We start from the raw sequence: 22,017 nt of genomic DNA on the forward strand, positions 1-22,017 counted from the left end.
CATTTGCATCTGTCACATAGGCAGTTTATTGACTTTCATCACAAGTGTCATTATTTTACAATCTTCTGTGTTACTTCAGAGAAATGCAATGTACATGTCACTGACACAGGTGTTATGCTTCTGAGATGGCTCAAAGACACTTTCAAGGTAATGGTGGGCAAAGTGAGAGGTGACTGGCAATCATAAATTGAGTTTTCTGTTGTAAATGTGTACACATTCTGATAATTGTACTGAAAACATATATGCCACTTTAATTATGTGGTATTCCTTGTGTTGCCTGCCTGGTCAGGATAAAACAGATGAACATTTGTGGGTTCTGTTCAAGCCGCTTTATTACACACAAACACATCAAAAATGAGGCTTTGTAACTTAAACTTAAATAGACTTATAAACAGACTGACTACTGCACTCATACATGTTAACACTCTGGCTGTTCTGTCAAAATGGCACTGCTGCCTACATGTGCTCTGTATTTATATGCATGTGCTCTGTATTTATATTCACGTGCTACATTGGGACTATATTACAAAGTCGAACGCTTAGGTTGTTGAACACCTAAACATCGAAACCTAAATGTCAAATGCTCAAAACAGCGACTGGCCAATTACACAAATTTTTTCCCCGAGAAAAAATCTGCTTATCCAACAAAAAAAAAAGCATACTATAAAACCCTAATCAAGTGGAGGACTTCGACCTCCACACCCACTGATGTCGGGGGCGGTGCCCCCAACACCCCCTAACTAAATATACCAACTCCAAGATCACTCTACATCAGGGAAAAGGGCAAATCCCGAAAGACAGCCAAGCAAATTTTTTCCCTGGGAAAAAAATCACATAATTGGCCGGTCGCGGTTTTGAGCATTCAACATTCAGCTGTCAACTTTTAGGCATTCGACAACCTAAACATTCAACAATTTAATAGGATCCTGCTACATCTGGAAATGCTCTGATCTACATCCTCCCTCTTTGAGAAATAGTCCTTATATGAAATGGCAGTATTCAATGAGATGCAATTATCAGAAATGATCTTTGGACATGCAATTATACAGAACTAATTATTTAATATGAAATCATATAAAATCAGACAGATATAAAACAATTATGTCCAAGTTGCTGTGTATTTCATACTATGTCTTGAAATTCGACCTGACCTTATAACATAAAAGTGAGAATTGGATCTGTCAACAGGGACTGTCTTCAAGGAATGTTCAAACTTTGGGGACATTTGGGACATCATCAAGAATGAAAATGGATACTGTGACGTGTTCCTTACTGCGAACATTGTCTGGGTTGTTCTGAAATCTAGAGTCTGTATCACAGGTATGATGCTGCAATATCATTTCTGATACAGGAAGAAGATGTCTGTGGTTTCTCCTGTACATTATACCATCAGATTCCTCTAAGTAAGTTCTTGGCTAGGTACATAAAACTTTCACTTGACCAGTCTGATCAAAGCCTTTCACCATTTGCATCCTCACTATTTCTCCATCTTTTAACAGACAAAGAAATCTGCTTGTTTTGTCACAGCTGAACTTTTGAGAAAATGCTTTTTAAAAAGCTGCGCTTTGATTGCTCTGTTGTTTTTAGCATTAAGTACCAACAAATTGGAACTGGTAGGCAAGGTTGTTCTGGTTTGCCTAGATAAAAGTCTCTGAGCAGGCAAACCTAGTAGACTGTCACAAGAAAATATCTTTATTGTCACACTTTGACCTTTCTAGTAATTGCTTTGCACTCTGTACTGTATGTTCAGCAAGGTCATTTGGCTGAGGATATTCAGGACTGCTACTAACATGAATAAAGTCCTACTCTTTAGCAAATCTCTGAAACAATTGACTGGTAAACTGACAAACATTGCCAGAAATAACTTTGTGTGGACTACCAAAGACTGAGAAATGATGTTTCAACTTAATAATAACAGCACTGGACATTAGTTTAGGTAGCAAATCGATCTCAAACCAGTTTGAATAAGAGTCTACCTACACTAAGTAATGTTGACTGTTCCAGTGAACTATGTCAGTTGCTACTGTTGACCAAGGTTGTTCAGAAATTTGGCTTAACTGAAGTGGATCTTTTTGCAAATGTGGCTTAGTACTGCTGCACATTGAACAAGAAGAAAGCACTTTATCAAAGTATTTTGCTAGAGAAAGCCAAAATATTAGTCTTCTCACCCTTCTTTTGGTAGAATCAGAATCTGGGAGTCCACAATCTAAAATCTGAATGTATTCACATTGTAAGGAAGTAGGAACAACAACTTTTTGGACCTTTAAAAATTATTCCATTAGCATCTCATCTTTGTATGGACAGTAAGGTTGTACTTCTGATGGCACAATGGATTTCTTTGATTTGCAAAATTGGATCAGTCTTTGCATGATCTCTCACCTCATCAAGTTTCATGCTAGAAAAATTATGCACTTCCGTGACATCAGAGTCAAAATTCTCTGCATAAAGCTGTTCCGTGGTATTTCTGGGCGATCTGGATAAGGTATCAGTCAGATAAATAAGTTTACCTTTTGTACAGACCATTTTGAAATTGTACTTTTGCAATTTGAGCATAATTTCTTGTAGTTGCACTGGAGTGGAATGCATAGACATATTTAAAATAGTGACTAGAGGTTGATAGTCAGTTTCTATATGAATCTCTCAGCCATAAATATAATCATGGAACTTTGAACATGTGAACAAAATTGCCAGAAGTTCCTTCTCAATTTGAGTATACTGCATCTCAGTTTGGGTAAGAGTTCTAGATGTGTAGGCAACAGGTATGCCTTCCTGAAGAATAACTGCACCAAGACCGATCTTTGAAGCATCACAGGAAAGCATTACTGGTTTGTAGATATCATAGTACTTTAAGGTAGGCGGGTAGCAATTTGCTGTTTGAAGTTATGAAATGCTCTCTGATGTTGTTCTAACCATGACAATGCAACATTTTTGTGTGTCAGCTTTCTTAAAGGTGCTGATAACTCACTAAAGTCTGGGATAAATTTGCCCAAATAGTTAACCATACCAAGAAAACACTGTAAGGGTTGGACATTGTCTAGAACTGGCATCTCAAGAATGGCTGCTTGCTTGGAAGGATCTGGTCATAAGCCTGTACTGGTAAATAGATGTAACTTCTGGTAGCCTGAATTCATACTTCAGAGGACTGAGCTTTAAGTTCACTTCACGTACTCTGTCCAGAACTTTCCAGAGGTTTCTGTCATGCTCTGGTTCACCATCACATCCAACCAGTAAGTCATCAATTATTATTGTACACAGGTAGCCTGAAAAAATTTGCTCCATTGCATGATGAAAGACTTCACTTGCAGAATTTATTCTAAAAGGCATCCTGAGGAATCTGTATTTCCCAAATGGGGTACTGAATGTAGTAAGTAGTGAAGATTTGTGATCAAGCATCACTTGCCTAAATGAACTCTTTGCATCTAAGTCAGAAAATACAGTGGCATTTGGCATAAGGGTTGCAAATTCCTTGACTGTACACATAGGATGCTAAGGTCTTTTTAATGCCTTCTTTAAGTCTCTTGGGTCAATGCACATTCTGATTTCATCTGAATTTTTCTTATAAGGGGCTACCATGGGTGACAACCACTCATTTGGTTCTGTGACTGGACAAATCACATCTTGCTGAACCATTTTGTCTAACTGAACCTTGACTTTGTCCTGCATAGCTATTGGAAGTCTTGCTGGTCTGACCACTTGACAGACTTCTGGGTCTAACCTCATGGAGTGTACAACTGGAATTTTGCTAAGCTTGCTATCTAATACATCAGCATATTCTGAAAAAATAGCATCAGTAAAGCTGGAACTGGGACATGTGCTTAAATGGGTATATATTACGACGTTGAAATACCAAAAGACTGAATGCTATTACATCGACACAGAATAATCGAAGCTCCTACATCTTGAAGGAGCAGCAATTTTTTTCCCAGGGAAAAAATCACTGGGCCACTGTTGGAACTTTGCTGTTTCTCCACTGTAGTGCTATCTCAGAGTTGGTATATTTAATTGGGGGTTAGGGTGGTGTGGGGGGCAAAGCTCCCCCACTTTATTTTGTGTGTAGATTTGTTTTTTTGTTTTTTTGTTGGCCCAATGATTTTTTTTCATGGGGAAAAAAAATCGCTGTTCTGGCCATTCAAGGTTTAGGAGCTTCGGTTATTCTGTGTCGATGTGAGAGCGTTCGTTCTTTTGACATTTCGACATCGTAATATAGACCCTGCTTACATGATGGACTTCTTTAGTAAAAGAAATCAGTTTCATTCTCAAACTCTCTCTGAGACCAATTACTGACTGCATAAGTCTTTGGACTACATAAAATTGCAAGCCGTAACTGTTCCCAGACAAATATCATGAAAGCACTACTGAACCTTCGCTTTGAATTTCCTCACGTCCATAAGCAACAAGCTTTGCACAATTGACCAAATTAAGTTGCACACCATCCCTCACTTTAGCAAATGATTCTGCTGGCATGACATTGCAATTTGAACCAGTGTCTACTTTGAATTATGTGGGTTTCCCATTGATCAGGACAGTACAAAATACTTCATTCTTTGCCAGCAAATACACTGCATTAACCTTTTCACTGACCACTGATACACCATCTACATATAAGGTAGTGTTGCAGCTCTCTACATGATCAACTTGCTTTTTTAGTGACCTGTCTTAATAACTGAATAATGCTTGTTTGATTTACAAAACTTTTGAAAATAGTTCCATTCATTACACTTGTGGCATTGCTGACCAAATGCTAAGCACTTCTCTCTTTTAGACTCATGGTTGGCTCCACAATTATGACAGTTAACAATAAGACTTGACTTGGGTTTTGCTGACTCACTCTTATACTGTACTGAACATGCTCCTGTAACTAAGCTAGTCTTGGAACTTGATAGAAAGCTCCGGGTTTTTCTTGTCATACCTAAAGGTGTTGCTGCTGCCATGTGCTTAGGCCTGTTTCTCCTTGCCACGTGCTGCATGCTGTCACTCATCACTTGTAAGCTTACTTGTGTGCCTTTCTGTGAGCTCATGGATTTGACAGATCTCTATGGCTTTGCTTAACATTAAATCACTGTCACGAAGCAAACTCATTCTCACTGCAGCACTATTAACACCACACACAATCCTGTCCTTTATTAACTCATATTTCAAATCACCAGATCTGCATGTCGTGATCGTATTTCTCAAGTCAGTGATATAAGCTGCAAAAGTTTCACCTGGCATTTGGTGTTTTGTGTAAAATAAGTGCCTCTGTAATGTTACATTTGTCTGGGGGATGCACATTTCTCTAAATTAACATTTTAAGCACTTGGGGTCTTCCCTTGATTCAGTCGGTACCACAGTATGACAGTTTGCCCCCTCTCCTGCATATACTTCTGGTGCATACACAAATGAACACTCTCTTTCAATAGCTTCTGACCCAGCTAAGTTCAGCAAAATGAATGCTCTCATATGTGCATCTTTGTCAGAAAAAGCTGCTTGTATGAAAATATCATATTCCTGCTTGAATGCTCTCCAATTTTTTGCTAGATTCTGATCAAATACAAGTGGACTTGGTCTGCGAAATGCCTCTGCCATATCAACGCACAGTAGTGAAGGTGCTTGAAGTTATGTATGAACATACACACAAATACATGCCAGAACTTTATACCAGTACTTGCATTTATGCCCAGTAGAACAACAAACACTGAAATAACTGCACTTTACCAAATAAGTCTCCTTAGCACAGGAACACTTTGAAATTACTGTACATTATGAAACCACTCTTTATCAGTGTAAGAAATACTTCAAAATGACTATACTTTGTGAGTAAACTGTACACAGCAAAAAAATCTCAGAGAAAGAAACACTTCAAGATCAATGCACTTTGCAAACAAACTGAACACAGCACAAGAACTTTTCAAAATGGCTGTATTTTGCGAAATAACTCTGCACAGTGTAAGAAGCACTCTGAAATGGCGGCTTTTTTGCTAATAAATGCACACACCACAAGAAACTTTTTGAAATGGCAGTACTTTGACTGCACTTTGCAATATAACTGCACTTTGCACACAGCAACTCTTTGAAATAATTGCACCGTAATAAAGCGCACACTCTGCAAACACTTTGCACACTCTGACATACTTTGAACAACTCTAGTTACGCTTTGAATGGCTTTGGTCAATACTAAATAGTAGTTTGTGCCCAAACATGGTCTTTGACTAAAAAAACATGCAGTTGCCTTGCTCTTTAAGCTTAATGTTGCCCTTTTATTGTACTCTTTATGCCTTTATAATCTCTTATCATGCTCATTATACTTTTTTGTGCCTCTTTTACTTTAAACATGTTCGTTATGCAAACCTAAGGTAATTCTGAACACCTTATGAATAGTTGTGCTAGTTTTATCAAATATTGTGGTTTTGAACATTTCATTTAATTAATAAAGCAGTTTGTGCCTTTTGTTTGCTTAGTAATATAGTTTGTGCTACTCGTTTTATTAATAATGCATGCCATTTCATTTACTTTTCCCAAATAAATCTTTTATGCAGTTTTCTTTACCTTTAGCTCATTTCTGGCCCCTTTTTTGTCTGTGCTCAATTTTACTCAACCTGCTGAGTCTGCTTTCACCTTCAACTCTGCGCCTCATGCCTTGAAGAAGTAGCTCTTCTAATCCTGGTTTTGACACCATGTCACTCGTTTGGTCTGGATAAAACAGACAAACATTCATGGGTTCTGTTCAAGCAACTTTATTACACACAAACACATCATAAATGAGGCTTTGTAACTTAAACTTAAAAAAACTTATAAACAGACTGACTACTGCACTCATACGGGTCTATATTACGATGTCAAAACATCAAAAGAGTGAACGCTCTTACATCGACACAGAATAACTAAAGCTCTTAAATCTCGAATGGCCACGCTGGGCCATTGTCGGGACTTTGCCATTTTCTCCACTGTAGTGAGATCTTGGAGTTGGTATATTTAAGTAGGGGAGTGTGAGGGCAAAGCCCACTACTTTATTTTGTGTACAGATTTGTTTTTTTTTTTTTGGCCCAGTGATTTTTTTTTCCCTGGGAAAAAAAAATCGCTGTTCTGGCCATTTGAGGTTTAGAAGCTTCAGTTATTCTGTGTTGATGTAAGAGCATTCGCTCTTTTGACATTTTGACATCGTAATATAGACCCCAGTCATACATGTTAACACTCTGGCTGTTCTCTCAAAATGGCACTGCTGCTTGCACTTGCTCTGTATTTATATGCATGTGCTACATCTGGAAATGCTTCTCTGCTCTACACCTTAGTTTGTACAAACCTTCATTTTTTTGTTGGTTTGGGGGTGGGGGAGTGTGCTGCCACAACAAAAGTGCATTTCAAGTGCTTTTCTCTTCAAAATGTATAGGCATCCTGATATTTCAGTGGAAAACATAATACTAAAGTAGTATTCCTTGGTTTGGAGAAACATTGGTTTTTGTGTGAGGGTGAGGTGGGACAACCACATAACCTTCAGTTTTAATAACTGAAATTTGCATTTACAGTGCTTAATGTTGACAAATGTGTACATAAACAAGACTTTAGGTGATATTTATGTGTTATATCCATCTCTGTTTTATGCCACATAGGATTATGGCACCCAAGTATACAAATCCACTTAAACACCCTTCAGTGACTCAGAAATTGATGCCATAGTGCAGGCATTCAGGTGCCATGCTGCCTTTCTACTTGAGAGAGGACGTGGGGATATGGTTGACAGAATGCAGATTTGGAACCAGATAGACAGTGATGTCAGTGCTGTAGGGGGTCACACCACAACATGATCAGGTGTGTCATAGGGCCAGTGATATGATTTCATCAGCCTGGAGAAGACCATCTGCAGTTGTCCATGAACAGCTGGCTACAGGGAAGGGAGCTTGTTAACAAGCCCCCACTGACGCAAAATTAAGAATTTCTGTCCAGTGGTAGAGATCCGGACAACTCATTGAAAACTACAGTCTAACATGTGCTTGATGTCATGGTTGATGTGCCTGGGAGGACAACTGTGTCCCGGGAGAAGCTTTCAGATAAGCTTACATATGGCAAGTACTACATTTGCTTGTATAGAAAAATATATAATTTGACTAGTACTTCCTGAAAGGATTTTTTTACTGTACCTATTGCTAACTTAATAGATGTATATGACACAGTTGTTCATTACACATGAGTTGTGGGTGGACATGTCATCCAAGTTTCAGTTAAAACTATTCTTACCAGACATCTAGGCAATTGTGCATTCACTATCCCCCTCTGTTATTCCCATTATGATGTTTAATTGCCATCCTTCCCTTCCTGCATTACTTCCAGGACTCTCATCCCTACAAAGTGTGGAGTCATCTGCACGTGGTAAGCTGAAAATGCCTTTTTTTTTATTATTGATGGCCATTCATCAAATATATGCATTTGTCTGTATGTGTGCGGTCGGTGAAATGAGTATCTGTATTGCTGTACCATCTTTGATAGTGGCACTAGTGTTAGTTTATCATCACACAAATTCTTTTAAATATTTAGCGTAGTGGTAATTTCATTCCTATGTGTGCTGCTTATTATCACCGGTGATCCTGACAGTGGAAGGACTCTTATCACCCGATGTCAAAGTATCAATAGCCTTTGATGATGATTGTGGCCAAACAGAGACACATTTGGGGTGAAAGGGGGGGTTGGGGTGGGGGGGTGACAGAGTTTGAATCTGGCATCCCCTAGATTTCCATCAGACACAGTCAGTATGCCTATGCATACCTATTCCACTGAGTCCTCAGATGTTGGACAGGTGGAGGCTGAGACACTTGATCAGGCTAGTGTGGTTACTACAGCTTCAGCACCAGTTGATTCTGGCTGTAGCCAAAGTGTGGGTTAAGTGCACTGTGGAAGGGTTTGGTGCTCTGAGGAGGCCTGCTGCCCACCCTCCACTTGATCCTGGTGTGTCATTACCTGCCACTCAACTTAGGTTTATGTCATGGAGGCATAAACATGTTCCACTAGAGCCTCTGAGGAAATGCTTAGGGTTATAGATGTTGCACAGGCTGGTGTACATGACTGTCTCTGCTGTATGGCTGATTCAAGGGATTGGATTAATGACATGATGGAATGGGAAGTGCCTGTGATGGAATGCCTGCTGAGAGGGGGACAGTATCCATGTGGACGTATGTCAGCAGCATCTTCTGTGTTAGCCACTGTGGCCATGTCTGATCATGCTCTTGTAGAGGCAATACTTCCACTGCTCCATCAGTGGTTGCGGAGACTACATCCAGATGTGGTAGGTCATGGGGTCATGATCCAGAAAATGCTCATGAGGAGAGCTCTTCCAGCAGACATCAGTCACTTTCAGGTAGCACCAGCACATTTGACCATAGGCATGGACATACCACTGCAACTCCTGGCAGAGCCAGGCCTCACAGTTGGAGGTGACAAAGATGAACTGTTAACTGCACCATGTAAAGCTCACATCTATCTGACAAGCCAGGACATAGATCTAGCACAGAGCTTGGCTGTGTTCTTGCAGACACTCATATAAACATTTTACCTCGAGTGCCCATTCAGGCACACATACATAACAGGTACACGGGTCATTCATGAGGCTTGTAGCTCATTTTGTTTTATTGGTCATTTGATAATTATCTAAATTTCTGCCTGTCTGTTTCTTACTTACACGCCGTCACTAAATTCTTTGTCATCCTTGGCCTCCTACCCCCTCCAACAATACCCTGTGCAAAGGATGATAACTGTGCCATAGCCTTGTTTCTTTCTATCTTTTGGATTCAGGATACATAAGTCTTTTGTCTGATGCACAGGGTGAATAGCTGACTGAGTGTTTAGTATATATGAGCTTGTGATACTCTTTTGAAAATGTTACTGCTTTGTTACAGTTCTCTTGTATTGTGTGTATCTCTGATGCATGAAGCCTATTAGTTGATAAAGAGCAGACATCTATTTGACATAAGTCATTGCTATCACATATTGATATCATTGCTCTAAAACTCACTCATCTTCCACTTAAGTACATTAGCAAGTAATAGTATGCAAGGATCTGACATTCATTTGTGTTCTTAGCTATTTATTTTCCTGTCCCAGGTACAACACTTACCTTGATAGCCCTGCAGTTACAAGTGTTTTAATTTGGGACTAACTCTGTGTGATGCTAGCAGTACACAGCCATTACGAGTGAGTAAAGGTTGTGGGCATTGCCTGGCATCAATTTTGCAGTATGTATGTGCATAGGATGAAAGTTGCACCACTTAGGTGGTCAACATGTGTGATATCTGTTGCCTCTTGGTGAGGGCATATTGTGCATACCTACATCTACCTAGACCCACAAGTGGCTGGTGGTTCCCCCTCTGAGTCCTCTCCTGCATGTGGCTGTGGTGACCCTGTCAATAGTCATGGGATGTGTGCACCTTCCTCTTGGCGATCGGTTGAAGCTGTTTTCTCAGGATAATATTGTGAAGAATAGTACAGACAGTGAAAATGTCAGCACAAGTACTGGAATTGTACTGCAGGGCTCCCCCAGTGTATCTATGCACCAGAACCATGCCTTCAGCAGCCCAAAAACATGTTCTATGATATTTCTTGTTTGAGCATGTGCCTCAGTATAGCGTTCTTCGGTGAGTGCGAGTGCTGCATATCTGATGAACATCATTAGCCATGATTCGAGTGCATGCCCTGCATCACCCAACAAATTACCTTGTGGGATTTCCCCCTAGAAACTTCTGGTAGAGCTGAGAGTAGTGCCAGATAAGGAAGTCACAGTAACTGTCAGGGTTGTCACCCCATACATTCAGGATGATTCCCTTACCATTACACATGATCTGGCAGTTAATGGAGTGGAAGCCCTTTCTGTTTATGTACAGCCTTCCCTGCTCTTTGGGTGGTTTGACCTCTGTGTGCATGCAATTTTCGGTACCCAGTATTTCAGGAAAGGGTGCTACAGAGCAGAAATCCTGCATAGTTTTAACTCTGTCCTCAGGTGCATGGGGAAAATGTATGTAATTCCTGGCATGCTGTAACATAGCATTCAGGAATTTATGTAAGATCCTGGATGCTGACGCTGTGACACCCCTAGCATGTCCCCTGTTGGTCTTTGGAAGGTTTCTGTAGCTAATATTCTAAGTGTTACACATACCTTAACCTCCATGGGTATTGGTTCCCCTCCATTTGCAATTGATCTCAGTTGAGGACAGCAGAGATTGCAGCTTTCCTGCAGTGTCTCTGTCCACCCTGTTGCACTCTACTATTACCACTTCATACAAACCATGAAAAGTTAAATGTGCTCTAACCATCCTTTTCCTTCATGGCTCTGATCTATTAGCAGCAGCAGCATGGACTTTGATCTGTTTCATATACACATGTAGAAGAGAAGCAGCAGCCCCAAACATTCTTTCTATGTGGAGTAGTTTCCGTGGATGTACTCCAATAGGTTTTGGAATTTGAGGCCAAAACCTTCACGGAGTGTACATGATTGATTTATAGCTTGTTGAATAGCTCCCCCATCATGGAGTCACTGATTAGCATATGATTCAGCTGCTTATGCTATAATTAGCATACCATGATGTTTACCAGGTTTGCACTTACAGAACGCAAATTGGCGTGCTACCATACGTGCACACAATTTTAGTGAGGCATGTATGGTTTATTGAATCCTAAATACGTTTTTTTTTTTGTTATTAGATGTTGTCTTTTTGTTTTACTCTTCATGACCAGTGATTGCATACTGAATTTTTATAAATAACAGAAGTGATGTTCTACTAAATTAATTGAATAGTGAACAATCCAGACAGAAGTTATTGCTGCATTTCCTCTTGGTTGTAACCTTCTAAAAGCATTCCATTGTGATTTAAACAGATTAACTTAACACACAGCTTGTGTTTCAGCAATGATGCATGAAAAATAGCTACTCAGAATCAGTTTGCAGAAAGAATATGTTCTCTAACCAAAAGTATTTATTTTCTCTGACACCACTGAAGCTACAAATATAATGTCCTTTGCACAAAATCAGTCTCCCAGTAGGAGAAATATTTTGGATCCTATATGCTGAAACTGTGTCGAAAAACATTTAAATTCTAGTTAAAGTAGCAATAACACTCTTATGTTATAATAAAAAAGTGGAGGGGTATTATTTGACCCAAGAGAGGGTTCAAAGAGATGATTCTATTTAGTTATAGAACATTGTATCAGTTAATGTTGCCAAGTTGCTTATTTTTTGAGATTCTGTAGGGACTTTCTGGCATTATCACTCCATAACAGTCTTTTGTTTCTGTTTTTGCAGTTGTAAGCACAAATTATACCTGGAACATCTACCAAACACAAGCATCATAATTCCTTTTCACAATGAAGGCTGGTCCTCTTTGCTCCGGACAATACACAGCATCACTAAACGCACACCAGACAGACTGATAGCAGAAATCATTCTAGTGGACGACTTCAGTGACAGAGGTAATTCTGTTGTCAGTTCCTTGGAAAAATAGTAGAAATCATTGAACTGCATTGCCTTTGGGTCATGACACACTATTACAGCATTTTGCAAATGAATGAGATATTTCTTAGGCACATGCCTTTTATTCTGCACAGAACCTTGTAATTAGAGATTTTCTAAAGTTTGTACTTTTGGATTTTATTTAAAATGAAGCTTTCCCCTTTTGCTGTGTGTGGATTTCAATATATTCTTAAAGCAAGTGCACAGACAAAGATTAGTCTGTGAAATCGGCACATAGAAAAGTTTTTCTTTTTTTTTTTTCTTCTATCTTTCTTTCTTTTGAAGAATAAATCAATCTTATATCCACACGTGAGACCATGTTACCATGATTACATTTTGATGCAGCTACTGTATAAAATAATTGAACATATGAAAAAGTCAGAGAGAAAGATAAAGAGATTTAGGGGTTATCTCACATTCCCAGGAACCTAACCTTGCTTTGAATGTATCTGGATTTGTGATTCAGAGTATGATTTTAAGATATACTTTCTGAAGTGTTCTTATGAATGCTATTAGATCCAACTCTTTCAATCAATATACATCTAACATGAGTCAGTTATGAGCCTTACTGTGCCTCAACTTTTCTAATATGAAAACATTCGTATATACAAATGCTTTAGCTGTTTATTCTGAACTATGAACTATGAACATTTTGTATATGTAAGCTGCATATTTTATAGATGCAGTAGTTCAGTGGCATGCCAGCTTATGTTACAATGTTTTACAAAACAGTGCTGACAAACAATTCATACTACGACAGTGTGTATTATGTATGTTTTATTATATAACACAAAGCAAAATGGGTTTATTTACTATACTCAAATCACTTTTTAGAAAGTAACTTAAAAGATAAATAGTTTGTGGACCTTTCCATGGAGGGAACCACAGAAATAATGACACTTAATGATCTATTCAGTGGACAGCACTTGTCTGAATGACCATACAGGCAAGTTCTGGCCACTGAGTAGATCAGCAAGTGGTTAGCACTTGGCTGAATAATCATAAAGGTAACCTGCTTTTCCCAGGACAAGAATCCATCAAACCTGCTGTGCTTGTCATCCTGGATTGATATCTAGTATGCCAGCTACATTGTTCATTCCTTAGTAATTTTCTAGGTGATTAGCTTTTGCATCCATAAGGGATTTATCAGAGCAAGTTTTTGACCTACAAATAATATAGCAGGAACCCCATGGCTGAGCTGAAGGAAAATGATAGCTTATCGAGTAAATATAGCTCAAATTTCAGTTTAAAGTCCGAAAAGTGTGGGGGTGCCTGTGTCTCTATGCATGAAAAGAGCATGGAGGCTGCTACAAAATTAGTATAGTTTGTCTTTTTAAGCCCTATTGCTGTATTGCTTTGACATTTGCTTATTGCAGGAACAATGTTTATTACTGGGTTGCTGAAGTTAAAACTGTTTTGTAAATTATACTATATTTAGTAAGTTCATTAAAAAAGATTTGATAAGTAATGGAGTTGTGACATTAATTTATATGCATTTCAACTTATAAATGTCATTAAAATGAAGATTATTTAGCAATGATACACTGCAATAATTCATGACTTTCTCAGCTGTTTGTTTCAGAGAATGTGTGAATGTCATTTTACGATAAGTGAAACTTGCAATGGAATTGCACTTATTTGCAGTGATGACATGAGAAATATGAAGTTTCTCTAAGAAGGTCTCATGTACTAAACAGTGCATTGTTTGTATTTTTGCCTGCTTGTATATCAGGAATAATAAAAATTTAAATAGTATTTTTTTCTAAAATTACAAAGCTGTTCTTAAATATGTGTATTTGTCTTTGTTTTAAGAAACAACAGACACATAAATAAAATCATGCTATGTAAAAAGAGATGGTACATTTTTGATGGAGACAAAACATACAAGCAATAAAACAATACAAGTGCTTGACATATCCAGTCTTCTGTGTACCACTGATAAATGACCCTATGTACAGAAGATTCAGCTGAAATTATGATTGCCAGTTCAGATACCTAAAAAAATAATAACAGATTTAAGTCTTTTGATTTTGAAATAAATAGTACAATATGATAAAATTAAGTAAGTCTGAAACACTAGCTCTCCAAGGTTCATGAAGTTTTAACAAAGAAATCTCTCTGCCATTCTTTCGGCTCACAGAGCACATATTATTTAAACTATAACAGCTATTGTATTATTTGTGGGGATAGCACTATCTAAAAGTGAAGTGCATTATTTATACAAACTGTAGAAGTTGCATTCAAATAACCTTGAAAGTCTTGCCCAAGCTGTTCATCACAGACAGACACTTATTCAGTCAAATTTTCTTAAGTGCTATTGGAATCCATTGGAAAGCCTTCAGTCATTTGGAGTCTATGCAGGAAATTGCTGGATCTCTGCTATGAAAAAAAGAACAATTTCAGTGATCAGAATAATTTTACAAGGGGTATGAAACAAGGCACATAAAAATACATTTTGACTTAGACTAATATGTTACTCAGTCTTCCATGTCTGTCCAAAATTATAAGCACTAAACATATGTGCTTGTGTATATACTAACACAAAACCCTTTTGCTTCATTGCATAAATACTGTAAACCTGTTCAGTTATGCAGATGTTTGACACCTGTGCATGTATGACTGTATTTATTGTTGCTGGTGACAGTGATAAAGACAAATATATGGCCATCAGACAGGATTCAGTAGTTATTGTGGGTAAAATGAATCAAGTAGCATAGAATTTAGAATTCTTCTTTATTATTTTTGACAAGCTTATGTATAGGTCATGGCTTGGGTGATGACAATCCAACTGTGGTAAAAGGCTTGCATATATTTTTTCATTATTCTGCACATTTGCCTGACAATCTGGAAACAAAATATCCTTCTTTGTGGGGTTTTGTCCTTATTCTTTGTAGTGTAACATAACAAAACAAATACTTTGTAGTCCAGGGTTTCAGATGTGTGCAGTAATAATGCTTAAGGAGTGATGCTATGTAGAGATGCGACTGTTAACGGGATGTTATTCACACTGACTACATAAATGCACATGCATGTTGATAAACAAATTTAATAGTAAGCACCTGAAGATGTGCTTTATCTGAAGAGAATCGGGGAGACCAATTATGTGCATAAGGTGCTCTGCACATTCACGGATTACCAGTATTCATAGAAATAAAAATAAAAAGGCCAAATTTGCATACAAAACCTGTAATGGATCCTGAACTTATGTGAGTAGGTTTAATACTGACATATTACATTGGGATTATTCTAGTTAGGCAGGAAATACATTTTGGTAAATGCAGACCTTTTAAAGTAAGAAAAAATAATGGAAAAATGTTATTGAGTTTTATTAATATTATAATGGTTTAGGAAAATACTGTAAGCTGTCATTTGTAAATGGAAATCATTACGTTAGTGAAAATGATTATTGATCAGTGAGAAATCAATTTATTTTGATGTCTTTTAGTAACTGTATGTATATGGTAGAAAGTAAGAAATTTAATTCAGTAGTACTGATGTGGCAAGGATGTTTTGTTGGCTCAAGATGCAGCATTGCTGGGAGATTCCTGTGTCACTGATGAATAGTAGTTGACAGTATTATGGTTTCCATAAAGTGGAAGAGACTATTGAAATGATAGATCTGTTAACAAACTGCTTTCTCTACTATTGTGAATGCATTCCTATTAGCGCAAACATTACTTCAGCAAAACTTTACCTGACTGGATTCTGCATGTGTATGTCATTATGGAGGGTGTGTTACCTAACTTTTATTTGTCCTGGTCCACTTCAATAAAGACACGACACTGAATGACATTTGCCAACCTTTATTAAGCTTCCATAAACCAATAATTATAACTTTCAATCAAAACACGACACGGGTGATAATAACATCCATGAAAGAAAACATAAAATAACCTTAAGGGCAACGTAACCATTCACCCTAGATAAGCAGAATCCCCCACTTGCTCACTTATCTTTACACTAACAAGGCAGCGTTACCCCACTCACCTTCAAATTATTGAATTACACCATGATCCAAATAAGCAGCTCTGCTTGCTTATTAACTTATCCAACAGAGCAACCACTAACTTTCCTTCCCAACTTATTGAATTGCACATCCAACATGAGAGGGGGAACAGAAGGGGGCAAGCCTGCACCTCTTCTCCACCTTCCTAAACTGAAATAACCACAATCCCACTATTAAAAGGGGGAGGGTAGGAAGGTAACAAGTTCATGCCAAAAATGTGACTTCTACCTCTGTTACACTTGAGAAAACCCTCTAAACCCTCTAAGCCCCTCCCTACCCTTACCTCATTTCCTCCTAGACATCCATCCATCCCACTTAACCATATCATCCCCATATTCTCCTAATTCCTGCTAATATATGTATCTATCTCCACTTGAAGAAGTCCCAGGACAAAATAGTTTGTTCCAAACAACACTTGTCCTGGTCCACTTCAATAGACACACAACACAGAATTACATTTGACGACCTTTATTAAGCTTCCATAAACATCATTGTAAACCAATAATTATAACTTTCAATCAAAACATGACACAGGTGTTAATAACATCCATGAAAGAAAACATAAAATAACCTTAAGGACAGCACAACCACTCACCCTTGATAAGCAGCATCCCCTACTTGGTCACTTATCTTTGCACTAACAAGGCAGCGTTACCCCACTCACCTTTAAATTATTGAATTACATCACCATGCAAATAAGCAGGTCTTCTTGCTTATTAACTTATCCAACAGAGTAAATGCTCACTTTCCTTCCCAACTTATTGAAATGTACATTCAACACCAGAGGGGAACAGAAAAGGGGTAACGCTGCCTTGTTAGTGCAAAGATAAGTACTTTTCTACCCACTAGCCTGACCAGGCTGTTCCCCCTCTCTCCGACCAAACTTTCATCAATCTAACCACCAGTAAGGCACTAGGTCAAACATCATTCGGTATAGCCATCCTCCCTAACCAAGCTGGATCAATGTTATTACCTCCTAACCCTATGCATAACTAACAGAAACAGCCAAGTACCTCACCACTGAAACAAACCACTGACCCCTCACCTATGCTAGGGTAGCAAACCATAACCTCATCCCCTATCATAACTACTCCCATGAAGTAATTAAACCATACCACCCAGCCACAGAAAGTGTCACAATGATATCTATAGCCTTATCAGCCACTGAACCCACTAATAAGCTCACCAGCACTGAAGCCATGCTGAGGCCAATGCATACCACCATGCCACTTTGCAACCCCATAGTACCGCCCAATAATTTTTTTTTTTATTAACTGTCAAATGAATGTAAAACTCCTATTAGATCACTACCAAATTCCCTTTAATAAAATGTTACCATCACACCAGCTACCCATTCTAAAAAATAAGACACTTAAACCACCAACATAGCCGGTAGCAGTAGGACTATAAAAAACAAACCCACCACCTTCATGGCCAGTATCCCCAACAACAGACCAAGGCAGGCACAATCAACCAAAACAATATGCTAACAAACTATAGAAAGGCCGATGCCACTAGGTCACACAATGTCCGTGACACACTTGCCATCCAGAATATACTGAATCAATCCAGCCCAGTCTATCCTGAAGCTGTAGTAACTCAAAGGTAAATCCTTCCATCAAACCCCCCCATCTAACTCACAAACCTAACTAACACAATGCAACTCAGTAATCCCCTACCCTTGATGTCTGCAATAATATCTGACCCATTCCAAAAAAGACCACCACTACCCATAAAACAGCATAAAACAGCATAAAATTCCACACTAAAGCCCCCATACAAGATCAAACAAAACAAGGCAGCACCTTGTGGCTGCAGGGAAGAAAAACACAACAAATCAACAACTCAGTATTTGCTGCACTGCTGGCAACTCGTGACTTCCTGTCATACCGCTCCGTTAGCCGAAAACCCTCCTCAGGTTCTACTATCCCGGTCAAGTCCACATTTCTTCAGTCCCACAAATAAATACCAACTCTGCATGTCCCAATCTGCAGTCAGAATGATCTGAAAAAGAAAAGACTGTAAGTACTCCACACATGCATAAACCAAATTCTTAAAGACCATTATACACCACTGAAGGCTGTCTCATTTATCAACTGCATAAAATGCAGAAACTACCAGATGAAAAACACCCCTGAAAATTAAATGTCTTACCAAAGATCCCATAAACTTACTTACCAACTCCCTTAGTAACAGTACAACAGATAACCCTGCAAAACTAAACAAGGTCTTATTTATAGCTAAAATTATCACTCTTCTAGAAACACAGGAAGTCTCAACGACATTAATGACTAGATAAAGAAAAATTAAAACTGGCCACAGTCGTACTGTACAGCCACGTAAAGAGATACAAACTTCCCCTATGGCTCCACCTATATGCCCTTAGGATAAGGACAGCATTCGCCCTTGCCCTTTTAAACAACGAACAGCATGCACAGCACTCTAGATTGTGAAAACTCACTTACTTGAATATGGCCAGGTTATGAAAAAAATCTCAAGACCATAATTCTGGAAACCACCTTCAAGTGCAGAATAACAAACTTAACATCATACTGTTTACCACACCTCAAACCAGCATCCCCCCGAAGCCTACTCTAGCTTCAAAATGAATTGCAGAACTCCATAATCTTAACAATGTTAATCTATGGCTATTCCTCAGCCTCCCCTTTAAAGTTTTTCACCCCTTAGGATACCTATTCAACTAGCAAGGAATTGAAATCTGGTTTACATCTACAAAGAAACCCAAACTATGCCTTGCTTATACCTTCTAATTTCCCTGACAATGACAAAGCATCCAGTTCCAGAAAAATCCCCAAAGCACCTGCATACCTGGAATGCTTCCTGAAACTCGATCTACAACTAACTGAGTAGAGTAGGGTCACCTGATACCTCATTGTACACCACTCAAGTTACCAGAATATCCACCCAGCAGAATCCATTAACTTTCAGCTCTGCTTCCTTCAGGCCACTGACTTCTTCCCACCTGTGACCTCACTGCGTGTAGCTCCAGCATTCAAAACCCCTTTGCATCCCTTATCCAATGTGTGCCTCACATATTGCTTTATGTAGTTACGTAGTTGGCTGAGGTGTATGCCAGCCTACAAAAATTCTACTGCACTCCGGTTAAACACTGTAAATAAAGAAGTCTATACTGAGAACAAGCCATAAGCAACTGTGAGGCAAAGGCCCAAGACTAGAGAAATTAGTTTTTACACAATTAATGGGCTTACCGAATTAAGAGGGTAAGGGAACAACCCGTGTGGCCATCCTGTCAACCCCCTGCAAGAAGAAATCTAGACAAAGTCACACAGCACATGTTAAACCCTGCCATGCAACCCCTATGGCTGCAGGGAGGACATGTGGACTCCACTGCTACTGAATCTGACCCATACATTGAATCAATGAACCCACAAGCTACTCCCGTCCCCAAATTTTAAAAGTACGGCCCTCCAATTCCTTACTTACCTTCATCTGTGGTGCCTAAGCATAAGAATCTCCAAACAAAACCCAAACAGCCAGATACCCGTACGTGCATTAAGTCACACATGTTCAATAACCCTGATAACATTGCCTTCATTACATCAGAAAAGCAGATCCCCTGTTCAGTCATTCTGTTATCCACACAACTACATGGGCCGTCAAAAGAAAACAGCCTCAAAGAGGAAAGTATTTCCATCTTACTGCACTTAGTGGAGCATCCACCCCCAGCCCAGCGGTATATCCTGCCATGCACATGCACAGTAAACATGAGTAGAATTGGGACAAGACCCAAAGAGGGAGAGGTTTAACAATTACTTTACAAACTTAGAAAGTTGACAAAATAACAACCTTGCACCAGCCTGAATTCACTGAGGGGTAGCCTAAATTAACTGAAGGATATAAAGTCTGACTTAAAAAGTTATAGCATGTAAGACCAACGCCATAGTAAATGTACAATAAAGCAAACTACCTACACAAAAGCTATCAGAAACTGAATGAGCTGAATGTGCAAACAGTATTTACAATGCACGGAACACATCAGCATGCTGCCAACTGAAACTGCTCTTAATAAATGAATAAACCTCCAAATTCAAAGTCCTTACTTATTTCTATGACTAGATATCAGCTGTTTCCAACTGAACCATTGTATGACTCTCATAACACCCACCTTCAACTGGAGTCCCTCCCCATAATATATGTGTATTTTTTTATTTATATATATATATATATATATATATATATATATATATTTTTTTTTTAGTTAATATATATATATATATATATATATATATATATATATATATATATATATATTTATATACATATATGTGTATATATATATATATATAAAGTAAAACCCTGCACTAGCCCCTGTCCCCCCATAATGGTTAAGACATCGCCACCAACCATTATATGCAGGTACCACAAAGCCTGCAAAACATTTCCCATCATGCCTATCCACACAGCAAAACTCAAACAACCACTATAATGTGGCGCTATGGTCTAGAATAGGGACAGGCCTAACACTGTTCCCTCTTTACAAAGTTCTTACCAGACATGTTAACCCAGTTCTGGAACCATTAAGTCTGAAACACAAGGGCATGTAGTGACTTCAGTCCCTCATGACACCCTCCCCAAGAAATTACATGGCTCATAACTCATTCCAAAACCACCCGCATGTCTCCCAGGAAATCACAAGCATACTATCACCGAGCAACTACAACCCTAAATCTGTCACCAGCCAAACACATGCACCATGAGTTGCAAATGAAAACTACAATTCATACCCTGCTGGACCCGTTCCATACCCTTAACCCCCATCAGCTCCATACAACTCGTTCAGGTATATAATAGAGAACACTTTGTAAAGTAGTGCTACAAGCCAGTAACCCAGTCCTGGACCCTGTACCTGTCAGCCAAAATTCAAACCATCTGGTCAGAGACACTAACAGGAGAAAGAAAAAAAAATAATCTTACCTCTCAACATTTTATCACACAAATTCTAGACAAAGCCTGACAGAAGGAAGGGGGAGGGGGGCAATGGCCCCAATTAAAGGACAGGTTTGCCACATTGCTCTTATAATTTCGGCTGCTGTTAGAATAACAGGATTGATGTAAAAATGCCATTTTCCCCCACAAGGTCTGATGTCTGAAACACAAACATTTATCCCTATATAGTGACCTCAATACTCAAATAACCCCAGTGAGGGATAACACAGTGGAAGAAAAGCAGGCAGATGCCTATGCAACAGTGACCCCCAAAAGGTGCCAAAGAAAATCATCATCCTCCCTCCCCTCTAGACCATTGACAGTACGATGTGCACGAACATTATTGGCATCACAGTGAATTTCATTTACATATCACTGCATCTTGGAATTAACATATTTAGCATTGCTCAGAGCTGCAGCAATCTTTGAATCTGTCCCAAATACAGTGAAATGGAATGATCTCTGCCCCTATTTGCTATTAATGTGCCATAACATGATTCCACAACTAGTAATTTGTAACTAGAAAGCTGCCAACAAGATTAAGAGGCAGAATTAAAATGAGAGTCAAAATCCGAGA

General features: G+C 38.7%; 1 protein-coding gene across 1 annotated transcript in view; it reads left to right on the forward strand.

Annotated features, from left to right (window-relative positions):
* LOC122792866 (polypeptide N-acetylgalactosaminyltransferase-like 6) overlaps positions 1-12,458 on the forward strand; it is a 2,507,518-nt gene extending 2,495,060 nt beyond the window's left edge. Inside the window, exon 5 of the mRNA XM_044060425.1 lies at positions 12,260-12,458. Coding sequence (XP_043916360.1) covers positions 12,260-12,458 — 199 coding nt within the window. The remainder of the gene's footprint in view (positions 1-12,259) is intronic.
* Positions 12,459-22,017: the final 9,559 nt, after the last annotated feature.

This window comes from Protopterus annectens, chromosome 2.part0 (assembly GCF_019279795.1).
Source record: "Protopterus annectens isolate FY-2018-M chromosome 2.part0, PAN1.0, whole genome shotgun sequence".
NCBI classification, from domain to species: Eukaryota; Metazoa; Chordata; order Ceratodontiformes; family Protopteridae; genus Protopterus; species Protopterus annectens.